Raw genomic sequence first — 25,692 nt, forward strand, 5'->3', positions numbered from 1 at the left:
GAGAGAGAAAAAGAGGAGAGAGAGAGAGAAAGAAAGAAAGAGAAAGAGAGAAAGAAAGAGAAAGAAAGAGAGAGAGAAAGAAAGAGAGAGAGAAAGAGAGAGAAAGAGAGAAAAAAAGAAAGAGAAAGAGAGAAAGAAAGAAAGAGAAAGAGAGAAAGAAAGAGAGAGAGAAAGAGGAGAGAGAGAGAAAGAGAGAGAGAGAAAGAGAGAGAAAAAGAGAGAAAGAGAGAGAAAAAGAGAGAAAGAAAGAGAGAGAGAGAAAGAAAGAGAGAGAAAGAGAGAGAGAAAGAAAGAGAGAGAGAGACACACCGAGACTGACGATATGTACTTGTCACAGTAGGAGGCCATTCCTTGTATTGCTAGAACAAAAGACGTACAGTACCAGTCAGAAGTTGACACATACAGGGATATATATTCATTTCAGAGTTTTTCTACATAATAGTGAATACATCAAAACCATGAAATAACACATATGGAATCATGTAGTAAGCAAGAAAATGTTGAACAAATTAAAATATACTGAGATTCTTCAAAGCAGCCTCTAAGGATGCACGATATATGGTGAACATATCGGAATCGGACATTAGCTAAAAATGCAAACATCGGCATCAGCACGATGTTATTTAACTAGGCAAACTGACTTGCCTAGTTAAATAAAGGGAGACACGCACACGTAAATGCCAATAAAATATTATTAGTTTGTCCCCGTTACTAGTAAAACTTAATCAAAACTTTTTCTTTCACGTACTTGCTGTGCTGTTTCGTTGTTCATTTCTTCAGTCGTTTCATTCTCAACCAGGATTTCTATAGAACGTCGTTTGGGTCTTTGCATATCAAAAAAGATACACATCAAATAACACTATTTGATGTGTCAAATAAGCTTGTTGACCAATCAGGATCTGAATATGACTGCACATCACATAATAATTTAACGCATTTATTTTTTTGTACGTAGTTATTACACATTGATTACACTATTAATCGTATTTCATATGTCACAACGATTCATCGATACGTATGCTACGATGCTTGTAAATTTGTCTCACGCACCTACAGCGCTGGTCATTAAAAAAAGCTAGCTATCTCATGGATGCAAACAATGTTCTTCCCCAAAGACACAGCAAAACGACAAATGTGTTTCAGTAGCTATAGCTAGCTAACTATATAGATAGGTGTCATCATCTAAAATAACCCCAATTTATAAGATAGTTCTTATTTGATTAATGGTGGTCGGACCCTTCTATGTGAAGCTAGCCACAATAAGGATTAGACACAATAGTGGAAGTTGCAGTTAGCCTTCAAAATAAAGGTATGGCATAATTCTACTACTTGTATTAATTTGCATCACTGTCAATTACATACTTTTATTTTGAAGGCAACCTGCAAATTCCACTATTGTGCCTAATCATTATTGTGGGTAGCTTCACAACACATAACCCGGTCCGGTCGAGCCTCACTAGCCAGATGGCTGCTTATAACGTTAGCTTTGGGCAACAGGGTTAAGTAACTGGCTAGCTATTTATTTTCAAGAACTAAAGTTCAATTTCAATAGGCGAACAAGTGACAACCTAGCTAATACTTAGTCACAAAGATTCCTAAATCATTGCTAAGAATTATGAAAGTGACTGCAGTTTCTACTGGTCATTGTTTTCAGGCTGGTTGTATTGGTGCTAGCTAGGTACCAAGCTAAAGCTTGCTACCCCAGAAGTTGTGGTCTAACAAATTATGCTTTATTACCAACACGGTATTGTAAACACATTGTTCGTGGGCGCGTTTTCAGATTTTTTTAACAGCTTTGCATGTCAAAAAGGATAAAGTAGCACTGTCAAAGACCCAAACGGCGTTCCATAGTATGTATGTTGTGAAGCTAATAGCAGTGACACTATTACTGTGTAACTCCAGTAGGGTAACATCTGAAAAATAGCGTACTTGGTAGTGCGTACCGGTGCGAACATCAACCACGACTGAGAACGGTTGATTGTCAAGGGCAATGAATTACATTGTCTTGGCTTTAATGGATTTCGCTATTGAGTTGTCTCGTTGCAATTTTCTTACTCTTTCAAATGACTGTTCGATCCACACAGCAGACATTGTGGGCTAGATTAGGAATGCTGTGTTGCAAGTGAACCGCAAAATGTTACGTGGAGTCATTGCATCATGTTATATAGGTATGCATGGCAGCTTTGACATCGGTTTTTAACATCAGCGTTAACTTATTATGGCTGGGGGGCAGTATTGAGTAGCTTGGATAAATAAGGTGCCCAGAGTAAACTGCCTGCTACTCAGGCCCAGAAATTAAGATATGCATATAATTAGTAGATTTGGATAGAAAGAAAACACTCTGAAGTTTCTACAACTGTTTGAATGAAAAAAACCTGAGAAGAAATCCAATCAGGAAGTGGGAAATCTGAGGTTTGTAGGTTTTCAAGTCTTGGCCTATCCAATAAACAGTATAAAATTTGGTTTGATTGCACTTCCTAAGGCTTCCACTAGATGTCAACAGTCTTTAGAACCTTGTTTCAGGCTTCTACTGTGAAGGGGGGGGAGAATAAGAGCTGTTTGAGTCAGGTGTCTGGCAGAATGCCATGAGCTCAGTCTCGCGCGCGCCCGTGAGTTAGCTGCGTTCCTTTTCCTTTCTAAAGACAAAGGAATTGTCCAGTAGGAATATTATTGAAGATTTATGATAAAAACATCCTAAAGATTGATTCTATACATCGTTTGATTCTATACATCGTTTGACATATTTCTACGAACTGTAATGGAGCTGTCGTCTGAACTAAGTGCCTGCCCCTTGTGAATTTGGATTTGTGAACTAAACGCACAAACAAAAAGGAGGTATTTGGACATAAATTATGGACTTTATCGAACAAAACAAACATTTATTGTGGAACTGGGATTCCTGGGAGTGCATTCTGATGAAGATTATCAAAGGTAAGTGAATATCTATAATGCTATTTCTGACTTCTGTTGACTCCACAACATGGCGGGAATCTATATGGCTTGTTTTTGTCTCTGAGCACTGTACTCAGATTATTGCATGGTGTGCTTTTTCCGTAAAGCTTTTTTGAAATCTGACACAGCGGTTGCATTAAGGAGAAGTATATCTTTAATTCCATGTATAACACTTGTATTTTCATCAACATTTATGATGAGTATTTCTATAAATTGATGTGGCTCTCTGCAAAATCACTGGATGTTTTGGAAGCAAAACATTACTGAACATAACGCACCAATGTAAACAGAGATTTGTGGATATAAATATGAACTTTATCGAACAAACATACATGTATTGTGTAACATGAAGTCCTATGAGTGTCATCTGATGAAGATCATCAAAGGTTAGTGATTCATTTTATCTCTATTTCTGCTTTTTGTGACTCCTCTCTTTGGCTGGAAAAATGGCTGTGTTTTTCTGTGACTAGATGCTGACCTAACATAATCATATGGTGTGCTTTTGCTGTAAAGCCTTTTTGAAATCGGACACTGTGGTGAAATTAACAACAAGTTTATCTTTAAAATGGTGTATAATACTTGTATGCTTGAGGAATTTTAATTATGAGATTTCTGTTGTTTGAATATGGCGCCCTGCACTTTCACTGGCTGTTGTCAAATCGATCGCGTTAACAGGATTTCAGCCGTAAGAAGTAGACATCGGGTCGATACCGATGTTGGTATTTTTAGCTAACATCAGCCGATTCCAATATGTTCGCCGATGTATCGTGCATCCCTAATTGATAACAAGGTCTCTTTTACAAGGGCGCCCTGGATTTCACAATTACACAATCACGACAGTGTAGGAGCATAGGAAATACACCAATAAAATACAAATACTGTGTTAACCCTACGCAACACAATCATGCAAAACAACCACATTCCTCAGTAGAGGTCCTCAATCTACATTCTGAATTGCCTTTAAGGTATTCTAAAGATTAGTTCTTCGTACCTCACCTATGGAACAAAAGCAGTTTTTTCCTAAATCGTTTAGTGGCAGACGGAATTTCAAAGATTCGCCATCCTTGTGACCGGGTTTTGTATCTCATACTTCTAAATGTTAGTAACAACAATATTAGGTAATGCAGGAGTTTTAAAGGGCTTTATTAATTAACAGAATTAAGTGTTTCGACCTAGCTAGCATACAACAGAATGTCAAGTAGGGCTGGGCGATACATTTGAATTAATCAAATTAATTAGATCTATGTTTTTGCATGATATTCCAAATGCCTTTGTCGCCAGAATCAAGGTTTAGTTGTTTTTCAGCTTTTATGAGTTTTATGTCTGCTTTTTCTCATGGTGTATTTTTGGTCTCATCTTCTTTGCTCCTCTGTGCACATTCCCATTTACACCAGAGATCTGTATATAATGATGACATGCACGCCTCCGCCCTAACAATGGGAGTTGGATTAGGTCCAAAATATATTTTAGAAAGAGGTTGCTTCGCCTCTTCCGCTATGGTTTACACATACACCAAGCCGCTCCCCCTGCCAACAAAATTGAGAGATCACATCTTCCTCTCTGACAAGTGGTTTAAACTCACCATTTGCATTTGAGGTTTGTTCCAACAGAATCGGTCATATGGACACCAAAACATTATTTTACTGTAATAGAGAAGATAACTTTTCTAACAATACCCTTTTTATGTCTCAATTACTCACATTGCGCGCAGAGCAGACACTACTAAAACGAGAGTATCACTGAATATTGATTCTGTAAAATGAATGCTCAGTTTGTCGTGGTATTGGGGTACCAAGTACCGGTAGAAGCACTATAGCCAAAGACCGTTTTTAAAATGTGCAATAAGCATAAAACAGAATTATATACGGAATTGGCAATTCGTTCTATTTCTCATTCTGAGAAATAAGGTAGGCCACTTGATTTCAACATCTGAACAAAGTGGACATGCTTTTCAAACAGTTGGAAACAGACAGAAGGGTGTGTTCATAACAATTCAATTGGTCAACCTTGTTAGCTAGTAAATAGATTGTGGGCTAAACTGAAATATAAAGATTAGCTGGCTAATTACTAGCACGTGGGCTTGAGAGATTGTTGATAAGACATGTGCCTGTTACAAGAAGTTGGTCATTATTAGCGAATGTGTATTATGCATGGTTCTTGTTAAATTTGTAACTAAAAAGGGAATTTTCCGAGTGGCATGTATTTATGGATGCCAGGCGTCTCCAATAATTTGACCAATAAAAAAAATTATACAATATTTCTCTCTGTGTTTTCATAGTTTTCCGTCAATTCGCAACTAGCTAAATCTCACCAGAGAAATCAGAGTGGGGGAAACAGCGCCCCCTGTCTCAGTATGTAGCTCATGTATAGGATGCTGTCTGGAACAAAAGAGTATGCCATGTTGCTGCTGTGGCATTTGGTTGATTGATGCCAGAAAGCATATGGCCTCCTTTGATACAAAAAACGATAAAATAATTAGCAAACTATGGGCTGCCAGTTTGGATTTGGCTACAGAACAATCCCCCTAAAAATATGGACAATGACCCCCCCCCCTATTCACCCCAGTCACATCTACCCTCTTTCTTTCTACCTGTCCTTATTCTGTATGTCTTGCTTTGTAATATTTACTTTGTACCTAGAACTCTGGGTCTTGTTGTATCTGTCTGCTCTTTTATGTTAAGATAAGAATCACTCAAGTGGCGGGGCCAGCACTTGCTGTCCAACGATAGATTAAAATGTTGAAATTGAGAGTGCGTTAAAATGTTTAAAAAATAAAAAAAGGTAAAAAAGCGCACCAAACCATCAATATCAGCATATGTAGCACCTACACCCAAGCAGTATCCAACCGACCCCTCCCCCCGGCAAGCACCTTTACTCTCCTTAGTGCTGCTTTTGATACCATCGATCACCAGATTCTTTTGGAGAGATTGGCAGCCCAAATTGGACTACACGGTCAAGTTCTGACCTGGTTTAGATCTTATCTGTCGGAGATATTAGTTCGTCTCTGTAGATGGTTTGTCCTCTGACAAATCAACTGTAAATTTCGGTGTTCCTCAAGGCTCCATTTTAGGACGACTATTGTTTTCACTATATTTCTTACCTCTTGGTGATGTCATTCGGAAATATAATGTTAACTTTCACTGCTGTGCGGACGACACACAGCTGTACATTTCGATGAAACACGGTGAAGCCCCACAATTGCCCTCCCTGGAAGCCTGTGTTTCAGACATAAGGAAGTGGATGGCGGCAAATGTTCTACTTTTAAACTCGGACAAAACAGAGATGCTAGTTCTAAGTCACAAGAAACAAAGAAATCTGCTGTTGAATCTGACAATTCATCATGAAGGACCTTGGCGTTACTCTGGACCATGACCGCTCTTTTGACGAACATATCAACTGTTTCAAGGACAGCTTTTTTCCATCTACTTAACATTGCAAAAATCAGAAACTTTCTGTCCATCGACCCGGATTAGGCTGCTAGAATCTTGACTAGAACCAAAAAATGTGATCATATTACTCCAGTGCAAGCCCCTCTACACTGGCTTCCTGTTAAGGCTAGGGCTGATTTCAAGGTTGTGCTGCTAACCTACAAAGCATTACATGGGCTTTGTCTTACCCATCTTTCTGATTTGGTCCTGCCGTACATACCTACACGTATCTATACGTACAGGTCACTGACCATCTCGAATCCCACCGTACCTTCTCCGCTGTGCAATCTCTGGTTTCCGAGCCGGTCACGGGTGCACCTCAGCCACGCTCAAGGTACTAAACAATATCCTAACCGCCATCGATAAAAGACAGTACTGTGCAGCCATCTTCATCGACCTTGCGAAGGCTTTCGACTCTGTCCATCACCATATTCTTATCGGCAGACTCAGTAGCCTCGGTTTTTCTGATGACTGCCTTGCCTGGTTCACCAACTACTTTGCAGACAGAGTTCAGTGTGTCAAATCGGAGGGCATGCTGTCCGGTCCTCTGGCAGTCTCTAGGGGGGTCCCACAGGGTTCAATTCTCGGGCCGACTCTTTTCTCTGTATATATCAATGATGTTGCTCTTGCTGCGGGCGATTCCCTGATCCACCTCTACGCAGACGACACCATTCTGTATACTTCCGGCCCGTCATTGGACACTGTGCTATCTAACCTCCAAACAAGCTCCAATGCCATACAACACTCCTTCCGTTGCCTCCAACTGCTCTTAAACGCTAGTAAAACCAAATGCATGCTTTTCAACTGTTCGCTGCCTGCACCCGCACGCCCGACTAGCATCACCACCCTGGATGGTTCCGACCTAGAATATGTGGACATCTATAAGTACCTAGGTGTCTGGCTAGACTGTAAACTCTCCTTCCAGACTCATATCAAACATCTCCAATCTAAAATCAAATCTTCACTCACGCCGCCAAACTTACCCAAGTAAAACTGACTATCCTACCGATCCTCGACTTCGGCGATGTCATCTACAAAATAGCTTCCAATACTCTACTCAGCAAACTGGATGCAGTTTATCACAGTGCCATCCGTTTTGTTACTAAAGCACCTTATACCACCCACCACTGCGACCTGTATCCTCTAGTCGGCTGGCCCTCGCTACATATTCGTCGCCAGACCCACTGGCTCCAGGTCATCTACAAGTCCATGCTAGGTAAAGCTCCGCCTTATCTCAGTTCACTGGTTACGATGACCACACCCACCCGTAGCACGCGCTCCAGCAGGTGTATCTCACTGATCATCCCTAAAGCTAACACCTCATTTGGCCGCCTTTCATTCCAGTTCTCTGCCTCCTCACCACTCCTTCACCTACCTCCTCATGCCTTTTGCACACAATGTATATAGACTCTTTTTTTCTACTGTGTTATTGACTTGTTAATTGGTTACTCCATGTGTAACTCTGTATTGTCTGTTCACACTGCTATGCTTTATCTTGGCCAGGTCGCAGTTGCAAATGAGAACTTGTTCTCAACTAGCCTACCTGGTTAAATAAAGGTGAAATATATATATATTTTTTTAAACTCTACATTCACAAGACGCAGGCCTCCTAATTGTCTTTAGAATTTCTAAGCAAACAGCTGGAGGCAGGGCTTTCTCCTATAGAGCTCCATTTTTATGGAATGGTCTGCCTATCCATGTGTCTCTACTTTTAAGTCTTTATCGAAGACTCATCTCTTCAGTAGGTCCTACGATTCAGTGTAGTCTGGCCCAGGAGTGTGAAGGTGAATGGAAAGGCACTGGAGCAACGAACCTTACTTGCTGTCTCTGCCTGGCCGGTTTCCCTCTCTCCACTGGGATGCTATGTCTCTAACCCTACTACAGGGGCTGAGTCACTGGCTTACTGGTGCTCTTCCATGCTGTCCCTAGGAGGGGTGCGTCACTTGAGTGGGTTGAGTCACTGACGTGGTCTTCCATATCCGGATTGGCGGGCCCCACCTCGGGTTTGTGCAGTGGGGGAGATCTTCGTGGGCTATACTCGGCCTTGTCTCAGGATAGTAAGTTGGTGGTTGAAGATATCCCTCTAGTGGTGTGGGGGTTGTGCTCTGGCAGTGGATGGGGTTATATCCTGCCTGTTTGGCCCTGTCCAGGGGTATCGTCGGACGGGCCACAGTGTCTCCCGACCCCTCCTGTCTCAGCCTCCAGTATTTATGCTGCAATAGTTTGTGTCATGGGGCTAGGGTCAGTCTGTTATATCTGGAGTATTTCTCCTGTCTTATCCAGTGTCCTGTGTGAATTTAAGCTTTCTCTCGCTCTCTCTATCCTCTCTGAGGATCAGCGTAGCGGATGTGTTGTTACCTACCATTACCACCTGGGGGCGGCCAGGATTCAGTTGCAGAGGGAGGTGTTTAGTCCCAGGGTCCTTAGCTTAGTGATGATCTTTAAGGGCACTATGGTGTTGAACACTGAGCTGTAGTCAATGAATAGCATTCTTACTTAGGGTTTTATTTTGTCCAGGTGGGAAAGGGCAGTATGGAGTGCAATATAGATTGTATCATCTGTGGATCTGTTAGGGCGGTATGCAAATTGGAGTGGGTCTAGGGTTTTTGGGATAATGGTGTTGATGTGCGCTATGACCAGCCTTTCAAAGCAATACATGGCTACAGACGTGAGTGCTACAGGTCGATAGTCATTTAGAAAGGTTACCTTAGTGTTCTTCGGAACAGGGACTATGGTGGTCTGCTTAAAACATGTTGTTATTACAGACTCGGACAGGAAGAGGTTGAAAATATCAGTGAACACACTTGCCGGTTGGTCAGCACATGCTCGCAGTACATGTCCTGGTAATCCAGCTGGCCCTGCAGCCGTGTGACTGTTGATATGTTTAAAGGTCTTACTCACATCATCTGCAGAGAGCATGATCACACAGTTGTCCGGAACAGCTGGTGCTCTCATGCATGTTTCAGTGTTATTTGCCTCGAAGCGAGCATAGAACTAGTTTAGCTTGTCTGGTAGGCTTGTGTCACTGGGTAGCACTCGGCTGTGCTTCCCTTTGTAGTCTGTAATGGTTTGCAAGCCTTGCCATATCCGACAAGCACAGGAGCCGGTGTAGTACGATTCGATCATAGTCCTGTACTGACACTTTGCCTGTTAAATGGTTCATCGGAAGGCATAGCGGGATTTCTTATAAGCTTCCGGGTTAGTGTCCCGCTCCTTGAAAGCGGCAGCTCTAGCCTTTAGCTCAGTGAGGATGTTGCCTGTAATCCATGGTTTCTGGTTGGGGTATGTAGGTACGGTCACTGTGGGGATGACGTCATCGATGAAGCCAATGATTTATGTGGTGTACTCCTCAATACCATTGGAAGACTCCCGGAACATATTTCAGTCTGTGCTAGCAAAACAGTCCTGTAGCTTAGCATCTGCTTCATCTGACCACTTTTTTATTGACCGAGTCACTGGTGCTTCCTGCATAAATCTTTGCTTGTAAGCAGGAATCATGAGGATAGAATTTTAAGGTCATATTTGCCAAATGGAGGGCAAGGGAGAGCTTTGTATGCATCTTTGTGTGTGGAGTAAAGGTGGTCTTGAGTTTTTCCCTCCCTCTGGTTGCACATTTAACATGCTGATAGAAATTTGGTAAAACAGATTTAAGTTTCCCTGCATTAAAGTCCCAGGCCACTAGGAGCGCCGCCTCTGGATGAGCGTTTTCCTGTTTGCTTATGGCGGAATACAGCTCATTGAGTGCAGTCTTAATGCCAGCATCGGACTGTGGTGGTATGTAGACAGCTACGAAAAATATAGATGAAAACTAGGTAGATAGTGTGGTCTACAGCTTATCATGAGATACTCAGGCAAGCAAAACCTCAAGACTCCGTCGTTTCTTCTTCTCTGTCGTTTCTTCACGCCAATGACGGGGATTTGGGCCTCTTCCCGGGAAAGCAGTAGGTTCTTCACGTCGGGCTCATCGGACTCGTTAAAGGAAAAAAAATCTTCTGCCAGTTCGTGGTGAGTAAACTCTGTTCTGATGTCCAGAAGTTATTTTCGGTCATGAGAGATGTAGAAAATAAGTTAAAACGCAAAAAAACGAACATAAACACACAATCGGTTAGGAACACGTAAAACGTCAGCCATCTTCTCCTGCGTCGTCCATTTAGCAACATTGATTGGACTAAATCGTTTTTGGTATCTGTACGTTTGTTTTCAGTGTATGAAACTAACCATGGCCTTGTTGATTTGATGATGTTTAAAATGGTGCTGGAATAGCAGAGGCAATGTGTCTGTTGTCTTTGTGTGGACTTCCGGTAACGCCGTAGTTCTAAAATCAGTAGTTTAGTAAACTGTCGAAAACATTAACTTGCTTGACTATGCTGCAGGTGATAACTGTTTGTATGCCATATTTGCTTTGTGGGTTTTGTGATTAAACAAATATGTGTAGTTGAATATATTCCGCCGCTGTGTGACTTGTCTTTTTGTTGTCACCACCTTATTGTATATCGTGGTCACGTATGAACTAAGGGATTATAGAGCAAACATAATTATCACAACATAGGTTGTAATATGGCTTTTTTAGTGTCTCGTCTTCCTCAGTGATTTTACCCACGCACCACTACTGCTTTATAGACAGACTTGAAAGCCAGATCAGTGAATATTGCAACAGCAAAAACAGGTTAACCTATTTTGATAAAATCATATTAGTGGGTCTTATGGTTGTGAAAGGCTTGTATTTAGCCTAGGTATAACGTCACAAGCCCTGAATTTGTTAGATCATTGCTACCTGTTTGAAATGCAGTGTATTTGACCTTCAAATTGTACAACAACACTTAGAGAAAACATTAAGATATATATAGTAAATCGCCCATAAGTTTTTTTTTTTTTTAAAGAAAAAAAATAGAGACATGATTTTTAGGCCATATCGCCCAGCCCTAATGTCAAGCTCCGCAAAGCTAACCACATACTCTAGAACGTTGGGGATGGGGGAGGGGGGAATTAAGTAAACCAGGTGCAGAGGGGGAGAGCAATAAATGTTCCCCAACTTTATGGCTTCCGTTCACCTAGCAGGACAGGAAGCAAGTATACTCCTGATACCGCCACTGTAACAAGGCAGGCGCACACATGCACACACACACACACACACACACACACACACACACACACACACACACACACACACACACACACACACACACACACACACACACACACACACACACACACACACCCCCATGATGGAGAAGTGGTCCCGTGTGGCTCAGTTGGTAGAGGATGGTGCTTGCGTCACCAAGGTTGTGGGTTCGATTCCCATGGAGGACAAGTAATGAAAAATATATGCACTCACTACTGTAAGTTGCTCTGGATAAGAGTGTATGCTAAATGAAAAAATCAAATCAAACGGAGCTTGTGTTACAGCTGTCACACTGGTCCAGTGCTTTCCAAAAGACAGTGTGTGGCATGGGTGTGTACCTGTGTATATGAATGTAAATTGGGGGCATAAGAGAGTCATAAATATAGTCCAAATTAGTGTTCCTGTCATTAAATCAGCTACCCATCAAACAGCACTCTATGGACTTCAACACAACATTGCTTTTCTGACCAACAGTCTACTACTGCCTCCTACCGGTCAAAGATAAGGCCCCACCTGTGTGTGCATTTGTTTGTTTAACTATACTTGTGGGTAACAGAAGTCCTCACAAGGATAGTAAAAAAAGGAACATTTTGCCGGTCCCCATGAGGAAAAATGCTATTTTAGGCTTAGGTTTAGGCTTCGGGTTAGAATTAAGGTTAGGAGTTAAGGTTAGGTTTAGGTAAAGTTTTAGGGTTAGGGGTTAAGGTTAGGCTTAGGTTAAGGTTACATTTAGGGAAAATAGTATTTTGTATGGGCATCAATTATTTGGTCCCCACAAGGATAGCAATACAAAACTGTGTATGTGTATGTGTATGTGTGTGTGTGGGTGTGTGTGTGTGTGTGTGTGTGTGTGTGTCACAGCAGGCCAAGAATGCAGGTCTTGTTTTCCAGACTGCTAATTAAGCCAGAGTGTGTTTTAATGTGTTTCTGAAGCAGCAGGCACCGGATGGAGAGAGGGAAGAGAGAAAAAGGAGGAGAGTGGGGAAAGAGAGGGAGGGTACACCCCTCTGTAATTAGACTTCCCAGTGCATGTTGGGGCTTTCAGGCCCTGCGACTTCTGAGGGTGTGCGTGTGTTGCGGTGGTGTATTTTCCATTCTGGGACACACTAATTGCCTCGTTACGCCCAGACAGGTCATTTGGAGCACACACACACACCTTCTATGTCACACCTCAGCATTGAGTTCAGAGGGGGAGAGAGGAAATAGCCACCAACACACCAGGCATCAACAACAAACATGGACACTGTTCAAATACTTATACAGTGTACCCTACCTTCCACCCTTCCTTCCCACCTCCCTCCCTTCAGGTCCTGGATTAAATCACTGATCTGACATGACTGGGTTGACATGACTGGGTTAGTAAGATATGTTGTAGTGGAATCATTGCTTTCACATCCTACACACATAACGTAATCACAAGAAAAAAAGACATATGCCTAATCCAAAAATGGAGTTAAGACAAACCAATAACACAGGAAAGGATGCCTATTTCAACTATAGAGACACTCCAAAGTTGGAAATGCAACAGTACAGTAGTCAGTAAGCAATAGCAAGCGTTTAACAGAACAGTGAAAAGAAACAGTGCTACACTGGCCCCTTCTGGTCACAGACGGATATACAGTGCCTGCCTGTACTATCATTACATTATATTAGCAGACTCACATACACAACGACCTTAGATCTAGGTTACATTTGACAGCTAACAGGATACATGATTAACAGAAACAAGTTGTACTAGCAACATTTACCAATTTAGGAAGCACTGTGTGTGGCATCTCTGCCTCTCTCACTCTCTGTTTCCCTCTTCTTCACGCTCTTCCACTCCTCTTTCCTCCCCTCTCTCTATCTCTAGGTAGCACAGGGGAAGGGGTGGTTTCAGGTGTGAGGCAGGTATGTACTTGTTCAGGTAATGACAACAGAACACTGGCAGTCTGGCACACAGCTAGCCAAGGCTGACATCACTATATTGCTCTTCTCTGACCCCACACACACACATCTAACTTAAAGACATGATCATACATGTAACCTACATACAGGACAACCCTGTACCTCAGAAACACAAATGTGCACAGTCCTGAAGGGCCACTGAATGTCTGTAGATTATCATTTGTCCTATATAGACACTGACATAAAATGCAACATGTAAAGTGTTGGTCCCATGTTTCATGAGCCAAAATAAAAGATCCCAGAAATGTTCTATATGCACAAAAAGCTGATTTCTCTCTATGTTTTTACACACATTTGTTTACATCCCAGTTAGTCAGCATTTCTCCTTTGCCAAGATAATCCATCCACCTGACAGATGTGGCATATCAAGAAGATGATTAAACAGCATGATCATTACACAGGTGCACCTTGTGCTGGGGGAAATAAAAGGCCACTCTAAAATGTGCAGTTTCGACACACAACACAATGCCACAGATACAGTGGGGCAAAAAAGTATTTAGTCAGCCACCAATTTTGCAAGTTCTCCCACTTAAAAAGATGAGAGAGGCCTGTAATCTTCATCATAGGTACACTTCAACGATGACAGACAAAATGAGAAAAAAAAATCCAGAAAATCACATTGTAGGATTTTTTATGAATTTATTTGCAAATTATGCTGGAAAATAAGTATTTGGTCACCTACAAACAAGCAAGATTTCTGGCTCTCACAGACCTGTAACTTCTTCTTTAAGAGTCTCCTCTGTCCTCCACTCGTTACCTGTATTAATGGCACCTGTTTGAACTTGTTATCAGTATAAAAGACACCTGTCCACAACCTCAAACAGTCACACTCCAAACTCCACTATGGCCAAGACCAAAGAGATGTCAAAGGACACCAGAAACAAAATTGTAGACCTGCACCAGGCTGGGAAGACTGAATCTGCAATAGCTAAGCAGCTTGGTTTGAAGAAATCAACTGTGGGAGCAATTAGTAGGAAATGGAAGACATACAAGACCACTGATAATCTCCCTCGATCTGGGGTTCCACGCAAGGTCTCACCCCGTGGGGTCAAAATGATCACAAGAACGGTGAGCAAAAATCACAGAACCACACGGGGGGACCTAGTGAATGACCTGCAGAGAGCTGAGACCAAAGTAATAATAATAATATAATATATGCCAAGCCTACCATCAGTAACACACTACGCTGCCAGGGACTCAAATCCTGCAGTGCCAGACGTGTCCCCCTGCTTAAGCCAGTACATGTCCAGGCCCGTCTGAAGTTTGCTAGAGAGCATTTGGATGATCCAGAAGAAGATTGGGAGAATGTCATATGGTCAGATAAACCAAAATATAACTTTTTGGTAAAAACCCAACTCGTCGTGTTTGGAGGAAAAAGAATGCTGAGTTGCATCCAAAGAACCCCATACCTACTGTGAAGCATGGGGGTGGAAACATCATGCTTTGGGGCTGTTTTTCTGCAAAGGGACCAGGAGGACTGATCCGTGTAAAGGAAAGAATGAATGGGGCCATGTATCGTGAGATTTTGAGTGAAAACCTCCTTCCATCAGCAAGGGCATTGAAGATTAAACATGGCTGGGTCTTTCAGCATGACAATGATCCCAAACACACCGCCCGGGCAACAAAGGAGTGGCTTCGTAAGAAGCATTTCAAGGTCCTGGAGTGGCCTAGCCAGTCTCCAGAACTCAACCCCATAGAAAATCATTGGAGGGAGTTGAAAGTCCGTGTTGCCCAGCAACATCCCCAAAACATCACTGCTCTAGAGGAGATCTCATGGAAGAATGGGCCAAAATACCAGAAACGGTGTGTGAAAACCTTGTGAAGACTTACAGAAAACATTTGACCTCTGTTATATACCCTTTGTTGGCAATGACAAAGTATTGAGAAACTTTTGTTATTGACCAAATACTTATTTTCCACCATAATTTGCAAATAAATTCATTAAAAATCCTACAATGTGATTTTCTTGATTTATTTCCTCATTTTGTCTGTCATAGTTGAAGTGTACCTATGATGAGAATTACAGGCCTCTCATCTTTTTAAGTGGGAGAACTTGCACAATTGGTGGCTGACTAAATACTTTTTTGCCCCACTGTATCTCAAGTTTGTAGGGAGTGTGCAATTGGCATGCCGACTGCAGGAATGTCCAAAAGAGCTGTTGCCAGATAATTAAATGTTCGGGGTGGCAGGGTAGCCTAATGGTTAGGGCGTTGGACTAGTAACCGAAAGGTTGCAAGTTCAAATCCCTGAGCTGACAAGGTACAAATCTGTCGTTCTGCCCCTGAACAGGCAGTTAACCCACTGTTCCTAGGCAGTCATTGAAAATAAGAATTTGTTCTTAACTGACTTGCCTAGTTAAATAAAGGTCAAATCAATAAAAAAAATGCTCTACCATAAGCCGCCTCCAATGGCCTCACAACCACAGACCACGTGTAACCACGCCACCCCAGGACCTCCACATCCGGCTTCTTCACCGCAGGATCGTCTGAGACCAGCCACCTGGACAGCTGATGAAACTGAAGAGTAATTCTGTCTGTAATAAAAAGCCCCTTTGCAGGGGAAAACTCATTCTGTTTGGCTGGAACTGGCTCCCCAGTGGGTGGGCCTATGGCTGCGCGCGGTGCCCAGTCATGTAAAATCCATAGATTTTGGCCTAATTTATTCATTTAAAAAGACTAATTTCCTTATATAAACTGTAACTCCGTAAAATCGTTGAAATTGTTGCATGCTGCATTTATATTTTTGTTAAGTATATTTCTTGTCTGTGGGAAGGCTCTTTGATATCAAGGCTACTTTAGAGGAGGTCCCGTTAATATTGATGACAGAGTTCCCTTTCAAAATTTGGCAACAAAACCTAGCATGATGCCACCGAATAAACCCTATCAATGGTACTGGAGTTCCAGCGGATGATGAACAGCATACTATTAGATTCTCTGACACTAGAGGGCAGCGCTGTATCTCTAAACATGGACTTCAGACTTTCTGCAGCTGGTGGACAACCCAGCATATCAGTAATGAAATGAGTCTGTTCACCTGCACAGAGAATACTCATATTCTGTATTGTAATTATTGATTTGGTAACAATTGAATGGTGAATATACTGCACTGGTTGAGCACAAGAAGAACCAAAGACAAACAAGAAAACACAAACACACACACACTCCTTGCTGAGTGGACAGATCTAATTAGAGTATTGATATGATTATGTGTTATTAATGGTGTCAGTCATTGTAGCGATGCAGCTGTAGGGTTGATTCATTGACCCCACTGATCAGACTGGTGACCCCTGTTCTGCTCAGCTGCCTCAGGAGCCAGATGGTGAGTTTGTGTGGGGAGGGGGTTATATTTCTATCCTTGTGGGTGCTAGGAATCCCCATAAGGAGTAAAACAAGGAAAATTCTCCCTTGTGGGGACATTTAGGGTTACAATAAGGTTTAGAATTAGGTTTGGGGTTAGGAGTTTGAGGTTCAGTTAAGGGTTAGTGAATATAGGATTTTGCATGGAAATCTATTTTAGGTTAGGTCCCCACGATAATAGTCAAGCATGTGTGTGTGTCTGTATACAGTATGTGGATGCGTGCTCACTGCTCTAAGCCTACCAGAAATAATGATATTGCTAAGCTCTGAGCTAACCTACTCTCTGAGATAGATAGCTGACCCTTTCTCTCATCAGCTGATGTGAGTGGGTATATGATGTATGGTGATGATAGGTCTTCTGCCACACGTCCACCAAAACCCCCACTGCACCCCTGTCCTGTAATTAAACAACATCACGGTCACAGCTGGCTGGGGCGGAGCCTTCTTTGTATGAGAGGCAGCAGGTGTGCTGCCCCTCGGGCATGCTCCCATCCCCCTCTGTGACAGCCTGTCTCCATGGAGACCAGCTCAGTGGAGCATCCCTTGCCCGCCCCGCCCCCTCCATGTGTCCATGCTGGTATGAAACACATGGAAAAAAGCAATGGGCATACCATTGGTATTAATGTTGCAAAATACGTAGCCTTAAATGTTATTACCTCACATGATAAAATGACTCATTTTTTAAATCTAATGGGCAAGATTAGATAAGAGGTCTGATTTAGGGGCCTCCGTGATCCTGTGACAACCAGACCAAAGGACACATTTGTGGACTTCCTCTTCTGAGAACCCTGTGGTGTTTTGGAGTAAATTGCCATGTTATTGTCTGACCTGGCTGGGCAAATCCTGATCTTTCATGCATAGATAGCATTGATCATCCGATTAGGCCTATTCTTACGAGATAACCTAATATTTGGCTCATTGCCGCAGCTGTTTTGTGATGAGTGACTTAGACAAAAAAAAAATTGTAGCATATTAAACTCTAAGGCCTCGTAGTTATGATAACTATGCGCAATAGTTTATGGTGAAAATAGTGCGTTGTACGACACTGATACATAGGCATATGTTTAATAACCATTTATATTTTAATATAAAATGAGTGCATTCTAAATTATTGATGATTGCTGCAAATTTGAACTGTAGCATATTGCCTAAAGCCAAGCAAATGATATGAGCGCCTATTTGGTGGTAATCTGCAACAAGTTGAAACATTATATCGTTACATTTTTGCAAATCAAGCACCTGAGAGACTGCAGACTGGAAACAATCTATCTAGAAAAAGGGGAAACAACTTTGCTGGCACAAAATTCAAAACATTTCAGCTGACAACAACCAAATAATATGATAAACTCTGACTTACAAACAAAACATAGGCTACCTGATAGGTACAAGTCTACTACTAAACTAGCGGCATTTATTATTCTAGTTGTAACTGAGTCGAGTCAAATCAATTATCATTTACAATTAAGTATTATATTAACGCATGTTCAGGGTGAGAACAGCTAAGTACTTGTGATGACAATGGCGAGAGATAAATCTCAATCAGCGAAAGGTGCTCCGCTGCATTGTAACACGGGCCTAAATGTAAACACAGCGACCAATGCAAAACCTCTGCCTGGCTAGACTACACTAGCCTAGCCACCTATGACAACGTTAGTAGTTTATTTTTTTTTAAATAGCTAAACTTACGCCCTTGCTGCATAATAATAATGCAAAAATAAATCCAACCACTAAATCCGAGGGTAAGTTTGTTTTCTCATTTTTTATTCTGCATTTGCAGCGAAAGGGTAGCAAGCAGGCAGGCATAGCGGAATGCAATGGAACCGTGTTCTTCTAGCCTAGCATTGGGCTAGCTAGCTAACTATGCTACCTCTCTCCCTCCCCAACTCACCGATGTGATTGTCCTCGATATGGACGATGAGCTCGGCCAGAGACTCGAACTGGAGCCCACAGCCCCCGAACCTGCAGGAGTTGGAGAAGAAAGACGCGGCGGCGATGCCTGTCATGGTGGTTGACTAGTGCATTCACTGGGAGTTCGGTAGCCGAGGCGAGCTTTGGATCCAGGGAAGGAGCAGGGGAGCAGCGTATCAGACACCGGGCGGCCAGGCAGGACAGTCACAGCAGCGGCAAACGCAGCTGGAGGTTGTCAGTAGTTACCCCAGCCACAAAGTCATAAACCCCGCCTACAATGTGTTTTCTTGAAAAGGTCGATGTCCGCGCCCGCGCGGAAATCTATTTAGCGTAATCAAAAATCCCCATAAAAAACGGTCAATTTAGGGCCTCTAGAGTGGTGCAGCAATCTAAGGCACTGCATCACTACAGACCCAGTCTGTCATAGCCAGCCGTGACCCAGGACACAATTGGACTAGCATCATCCAGGTTAGGGGAGAGTTTGGCTGCCAGGGATTTCCTTGTCCCATTGCACTCTAGCAACTCCCTGTGGCAAGCTAGGCACCTGCAAGCTGACTCAGTCACCAGCTGGACTGTGTTTCCCCTGACACATTGGTGCAGCTAGCTTCTAGGTTAAGTGAGCAGTGCAGCTTGGCAGGGTCATGTTTCAGAGGACACATTTTTATTGAACCCTTATTTTACCAGGTAAGATGCCTGAGAACATATTCTCATTTACAGCAACAACCTGGGGAATAGTCACAGGGTCAAGGGATGAACAAGCCAATTGTAAACTGGGGATGAGTAGGTGGCCATGCTGGTATGAGAGCCAGATTGGGAATTCTGCAAGGACACCATGCTTAACACCCCTACAATAAGTGCCATTGGATATTTTAGTGACCACAGAGAGTCACGACACATGTTTAACATCCCATCTGAAAGACAGCACCCTACACAGGACATTTTTTATGTATTTCTTTAGACCAGAGGAAAGGGTGCCTCCTACTGGCCCTCCAAAACCAATTCCAGCAGAATCTGGTCTCCCATCCAGAAACTGACCAGGACCAACCCTGCTTAGCTTCAGAAGCAAACCAGCAGTTGGTTGCAGGGAGAAGAAAGACGCGGCGGCGATGCCTGTCATGGTGGCTGACTAGTGCATTCACTGGGAGTTCGGTAGCCGAGGCGGGCTTTGGATGCTGCTGGCTCTCAACCTTTGTCTCTCCCATATACGTAGGGGAGGGGTTGCAGCGATGGGATAAGACTGTAACTACCAATTGGGGAGAAAAAGAGGTAAACATTTTTTTTTAATAAAAAAATATGTACATATAAGCTATAAATATCTTATTTTTTGCATTGGATGCGTCTCAATCCACCGCATCCTCCTATGTCGTGACAGAGCCAGAGCGGTGTTTGTCAGACCATGAGATATCCCGAAAAGCTGTCTTCTCACAAAATTGTCTGTAGCATCTAAACAGTTTGGCCTACAAACTATTATGACCCCTTAATGGGAAAATGAGACTCACAAACACGATGGTGTTCTACCTCCACAAATGTCAGGAGAAGTCAGTACAGCCGATCTCCCAACGTCTGTCTGTAGCATCCAAACTGTTTGGGCTACATCCCTCTGTACAAAGGTGAGACTCTCACGAACATGTACATGTCAGTTGTTTTGCCCTAGGACAGCCCACAGGCCTCACAATACTCATCTGAAGGGACCCAGTACCAGTTGAAATAATGAATGGAAATATATGTGGGTACTGTTCAATGCCAACAATATGGGGTTAAATACATGTAAAAAAAAGAATAATAATACTTTCTGATCTTTCTTATATCTCTCAGATATAGGGGAGACACTTCAGAAAAAAACTTCCTTTTGATATTTTGGGGGAACTATCTGTTGTTCCATGTCGTGAATATTTTATTCAATGCGCTTGTATGGGCAAAAATAATTTTACATTTTTTAAAACTTCAATGGGTCTTACATTTTTTTAAATCAAATAGCTAAATGATCCTTGGTATAAACTTCTTAAAACAGTTCCATATAGCTTAATAGAATCCACTCCCCCAGCTGAGACAAGATGGGTTAAATTTGAAACCTAACCTTAAGCACAATGCTAACCTTATGCCTAAACATAACCTTAAATTACAACCAAAAAGCAAATTTTTGTTTTCATAGCCTTTTTTGACTTTGGCCTGTGGTAACTAGTGACAACCTCAGCTGGGGGAGCATGTGGAACTGTGTAGATAGGGGTAGAAGAGGGAGGGGATGACAGCCTAATATTACGTTTACCTGTTGCTTGTTTGAATGTACTGTATATGCCCCCAGGCTAGACGTTTGCATTTCTCACTAAAAATGCATTTACAAGGTTGAGCTGACCCACTAACAAATTACCTGCAGTAGCCGATGTCAGGCCGGTAGTTATATATGTTTTCTGAGCAATATATATATATATATATATTTTTTTTTTTTTTTTTCATTTAATTAAACTTTTTGGGGGAATTTTCAGTTGGCCATAAAAAAAACTGTAAAAACACCAGGAAATCAGCTCCAATGTCACGTTCGTTGAATGGAGGAGACCAAGGCGCAGCGGGATTTGAATGGAGGAAACCAAGGCGCAGCGTGATTTGAATGGAGGAAACCAAGGCGCAGCGGGATTTGAATGGAGGAGACCAAGGCGCAGTGTGATTTGAATGGAGGAGACCAAGGCGCAGCGTGATTTGAATGGAGGAGACCAGCGGGATTTGAATGGAGGAGACCAAGGCGCAGGGATTTGAATGGAGGAGACCAAGGCGGCGCAGCATGATTTGAATGGAGGAGACCAAGGCGCAGCGTGATTTGAATGGAGGAGACCAAGGCGCAGCGGGATTTGAATGATTTGAATGGAGGAGACCAAGGCGCAGCGGGATTTGAATGGAGGAGACCAAGGCGCAGCGGGATTTGAATGGAGGAGACCAAGGCGCAGCGGGATTTGAATGGAGGAGACCAAGGCGCAGCGTGATTTGAATGGAGGAGACCAAGGCGCAGCGTGATTTGAATGGAGGAGACCAAGGCGCAGCGGGATTTGAATGGAGGAGACCAAGGCGCAGCGTGATTTGAATGGAGGAGACCAAGGCGCAGCGGGATTTGAATGGAGGAGACCAAGGCGCAGCGGGATTTGAATGGAGGAGACCAAGGCGCAGCGGGATTTGAATGGAGGAGACCAAGGCGCAGCGTGATTTGAATGGAGGAGACCAAGGCGCAGCGTGATTTGAATGGAGGAGACCAAGGCGCAGCGGGATTTGAATACATGTTATATATTTAATGAAGACGGACACTAAACAAACTACAAAAACAACAAAACGAAGGTGAAGCTATACTACAAATGTGCAGACACAGGCAACTAGACATAGACATACATAAACACCTAGATGGTAAACAACCCCATAAACCTACAAAACCCCTAGACAGTACAAAAACATATACATCACCTATGTCACACCCTGACCTAACCAAAACAATAAAATAAACAAAGAATACTAAGGTCAGAGGATGACATCCAATTGATTTTAACTTGGGAAATCTGTTCCCAAATATTTCCAAGCATAATAGAGAGACGTGATCATATACAAATGTAAGAAAGGTTTGAAATTATTATGTTTTAGTCAAATATTATATATGTTTGGGCTTCAATTTGAAGTCTACTAATTATCTGTGATTATGTTCCAGTCCCCAAACCATCCGCTCAAGAAATAATCGTCCCGTGGCTGAATCCAGTTGATGATCCCTGGTCAATGCCATGCAACAATGCATGGTAGGAATGCATAGCCTAGTTGTTGGATCCAGGCTTATTAGGCTACAATGAAAGTTATTAATATGTTGTAGGCCTAGGAGACTAGTCCGCCAGACACCTTACTCAAAGTCCTGTCCATAGAATTCGGAATCTCTCTGATCCCGTCAGCCAGGCTAGACTAGGCCTACTTGATTCATAAATGTATAACTGTAATGACACACACATAGGCCTATAATATATTAAAGGGAAAATCCACCAAAAAAATATATTTGTGTATTCTTTTCTAATGTTGATAAAGTCACAAAATGTGTTGCATGTCAGCTGTCAATATATTGGACTTTCAAGAAGCAAAGCGACATTAGCCACATCTTCATGATGATGCAAAATGCAGGCCACAATATCTTATAATAATAATAATATAATAATATATGCCATTTAGCTGACGCTTTTATCCAAAGCGACTTACAGTCATGTGTGCATACATTCTACGTGTGGGTGGTCCCGGGAATCGAACCCACTACCCTGGCGTTACAAGCGCCATGCTCTACCAACTGAGCCACAGAAGGACCACACATCTTGAAAACTTGACTGCTGAAATGCAAAACATTTTGGGACTGTATCAACTGTAAGTATTCAGACCCTTTGTTATGAGACCCGAATTTGAGCTCAGGTGCATTCTATTTTCATTGATCATCCTTGACATTTTTCTACAGCTTGATTGGAGTCCACCTGTGGGAAATTCAATTGAAAGGACATGATTTGGCAAGGCACACACCTGTACTCTATAAGGTCCAGAGCAAACACGAAGCCTTGAGGTCGAAGGAATTGTCCATAGAGCTCCAAGACAGGACTTTGTCGAGGCACAGATCTGGGGAAGGGTACCAAAAAATTTCTACAGCGTTAAGGTTCCCAAGAACACAGTGGCTTCCATCACTCTTAAATGGAAGTTTGGAACCACTAAGACTCTTCCTAGAGCTGGACGCCCGGCCAAACTGAACAATCGGGGGAGAAGGGCCTTAGTCAGGGAAGTGAACAAGAACCTGATGGTCACTCTGACAGAGCTGCAGAGCTCCCCTGGGGAGATGGGAGAACCTTCCAGAAAGGCAACCATTTCTGCAGCACTCAACCAATCAGGCATTTATGGTAGTGTGGCCAGACGAAAGCCACTGCTCAGTAAAAGGCACATGACAGCCCGCTTGGAGTTTGCCAAAAGGCACCAAAAGACTCTCAGACCATGAGAACAAGATTCTCTGGACTGATGAAACCAAGATTGAACTCTTTGGCTTGAATGCCAAGCTTCAAGTCTGGAGGAGACCTGGCACCATCCCTACGGTGAAGCAGGGTGGTGGCAGTTTCATGCTGTGGGGATGTTTTTCAGCGGCAGGAAGTGGGGGACTAGCCAGGATCGAGGAAAAGATTAACAGAGCAAAGTAAAGAGATATCCTTGATGAAAACTTGCTCTGGAGTGCTCAGGACCTCAGACTGGGGCGAAGGTTCACCTTCCAACAGGACAACGACCCTAAGCACACAACCAAGACAACGCAGGAGTTGCTTCGGGACAAGTCTCTGAATGTTCTTGAGTGGCCCAGCTAGAGCCCAGATTTGAACCCAATCGAACATCTCTGGAGAGACCTGAAAATATCTGTGCAGCAACACTGCCAATCCAACCTGATAGAACTTGAGAGGATCTGCAGAGAAGAATGGGAGAAACTCCCCAAATACAGGTGTGCCTAGCTTGTAGCGTCATACCCAAGAAGACTCGATCCTGTAATTGCTGCCAAAGGTGCTTCAACAAATACTGAGTAAAGGGTCATTTACTTATGTAAATGTGTTCTTTTTTATAAGTTAGCAAAAAAATGTAAACATGTTGTTGCTTTGTCATTATGGGGTATGTACAGTGGCAAGAAAACGTATGTGAACCCTTTGGAAATACCTGGATTTCTGCATAAATCTGAACTTCATCTAGGTCACAACAATAGACAAACACAATCTGCTTAAACTAATAACACACAAACAATTATATGTTTTCATGTCTTTATTGAACACACCGTGTAAACATTCACAGTGCAGGGTGGGAAAAGTATGTGAACCCTTGGATTTAATAACTGGTTGACCCTCCTTTGGCAGCAATAACCTCAACCAAACGTTTTCTGTAGTTGCGGATCAGACCTGCACAATGGTCAGGAGGAATTTTGGACCAATCCTCTTTACAAAACTGTTTCAGTTCAGCAATATTCTTGGGATGTCTGGTGTGAACTGCTCTCTTGAGATCATGCCACAACATCTAAAATCCGGTTGAGGTCAGGACTCTGACTGGGCCACTCCAGAAGGTATATTTTCCTCTGTTGAAGCCATTCTGTTGTTGATTTACTTCTGTGTTTTGGGTCGTTGTCCTGTTGCATCACCCAACTTCTGTTGAGCTTCAATTGGCGGGCAGATAGCCTTACATTCTCCTGCAAAATGTCTTGATAAACTTGGGAATTCACTTATCTGGGCTATTTTTTTCTCCACACATAGTGTTGTGTGTTCCTTCCAAACGACTCCACTTTAGTTGAATCTATCCACAGAATATTTTGCCAGTAGCGCTGTGGAACATCTAGGTGCACTTTTGCAAACTTTAGACGTGCAGCAATGTGTTTTGGAGAGCAGTGGCTTCTTCCGTGGTGTCCTCGCATGAACACCATTCTCATTTAGTGTTTTACGTATCGTAGACTTGTCAACAGAGATGTTAGCATGTTCCAGTGATTTCTGTAAGTCTTTAGCTGACACTCTAGGAATCTTCTTAACCTCATTGAGCATTCTGTGATGTGCTCTTGCAGCCATCTTTGCAGGACGGCCACTCCTAGGGAGATTAAGTGCTGAACTTTCTCCATTTATAGACAATTTGTCTTACTGTGGACTGATGAGCATCAAGGCTTTTAGAGATACTTTTGTTACCCTTTCCAGCTTTATGCAAGTCAACAATTATTGTCTTCTGAGATCTCTTTTGTTCGAGGCATGGTTCACATCAGGCAATGCTTCTGGTGAATAGCAAACTCAAATTTTGTGAGTGTTTTTTATAGGGCAAGGCAGCTCTAACCAACATCTCCAATCTCGTGTCATTAATTGGACTTAGCTGACTGAGAAGTCATTAGCCTAGGGGTTCACATACTTTTCCCAACCTACACAGTGAATGTTTAAATTATATATTCAATATAGACAAGAAAAATACAATAATTTGTGTGTTATTAGTT

At 42.6% G+C, this 25,692-nt stretch overlaps 1 protein-coding gene across 3 annotated transcripts in view; it reads right to left on the bottom strand.

The window, feature by feature from the left end:
• Window positions 1-19,138, bottom strand: part of LOC118398988 (juxtaposed with another zinc finger protein 1-like) — a 33,635-nt gene extending 14,497 nt beyond the window's left edge. For all 3 annotated transcript variants that reach the window (XR_008072979.1, XR_008072980.1, XM_052472535.1), the window contains exon 1: window positions 18,694-19,138. Coding sequence is in view for 1 of the 3 variants with exons in the window: in XM_052472535.1 (XP_052328495.1) it covers window positions 18,694-18,808 (115 nt within the window). In the remaining 2 variants the exon portion in view is untranslated. The remainder of the gene's footprint in view (window positions 1-18,693) is intronic.
• Between the last annotated feature and the right edge of the window lie 6,554 nt (window positions 19,139-25,692).

Source organism: Oncorhynchus keta, chromosome 20 (assembly GCF_023373465.1).
Source record: "Oncorhynchus keta strain PuntledgeMale-10-30-2019 chromosome 20, Oket_V2, whole genome shotgun sequence".
In the NCBI taxonomy this organism is placed as follows: domain Eukaryota; kingdom Metazoa; phylum Chordata; class Actinopteri; order Salmoniformes; family Salmonidae; genus Oncorhynchus; species Oncorhynchus keta.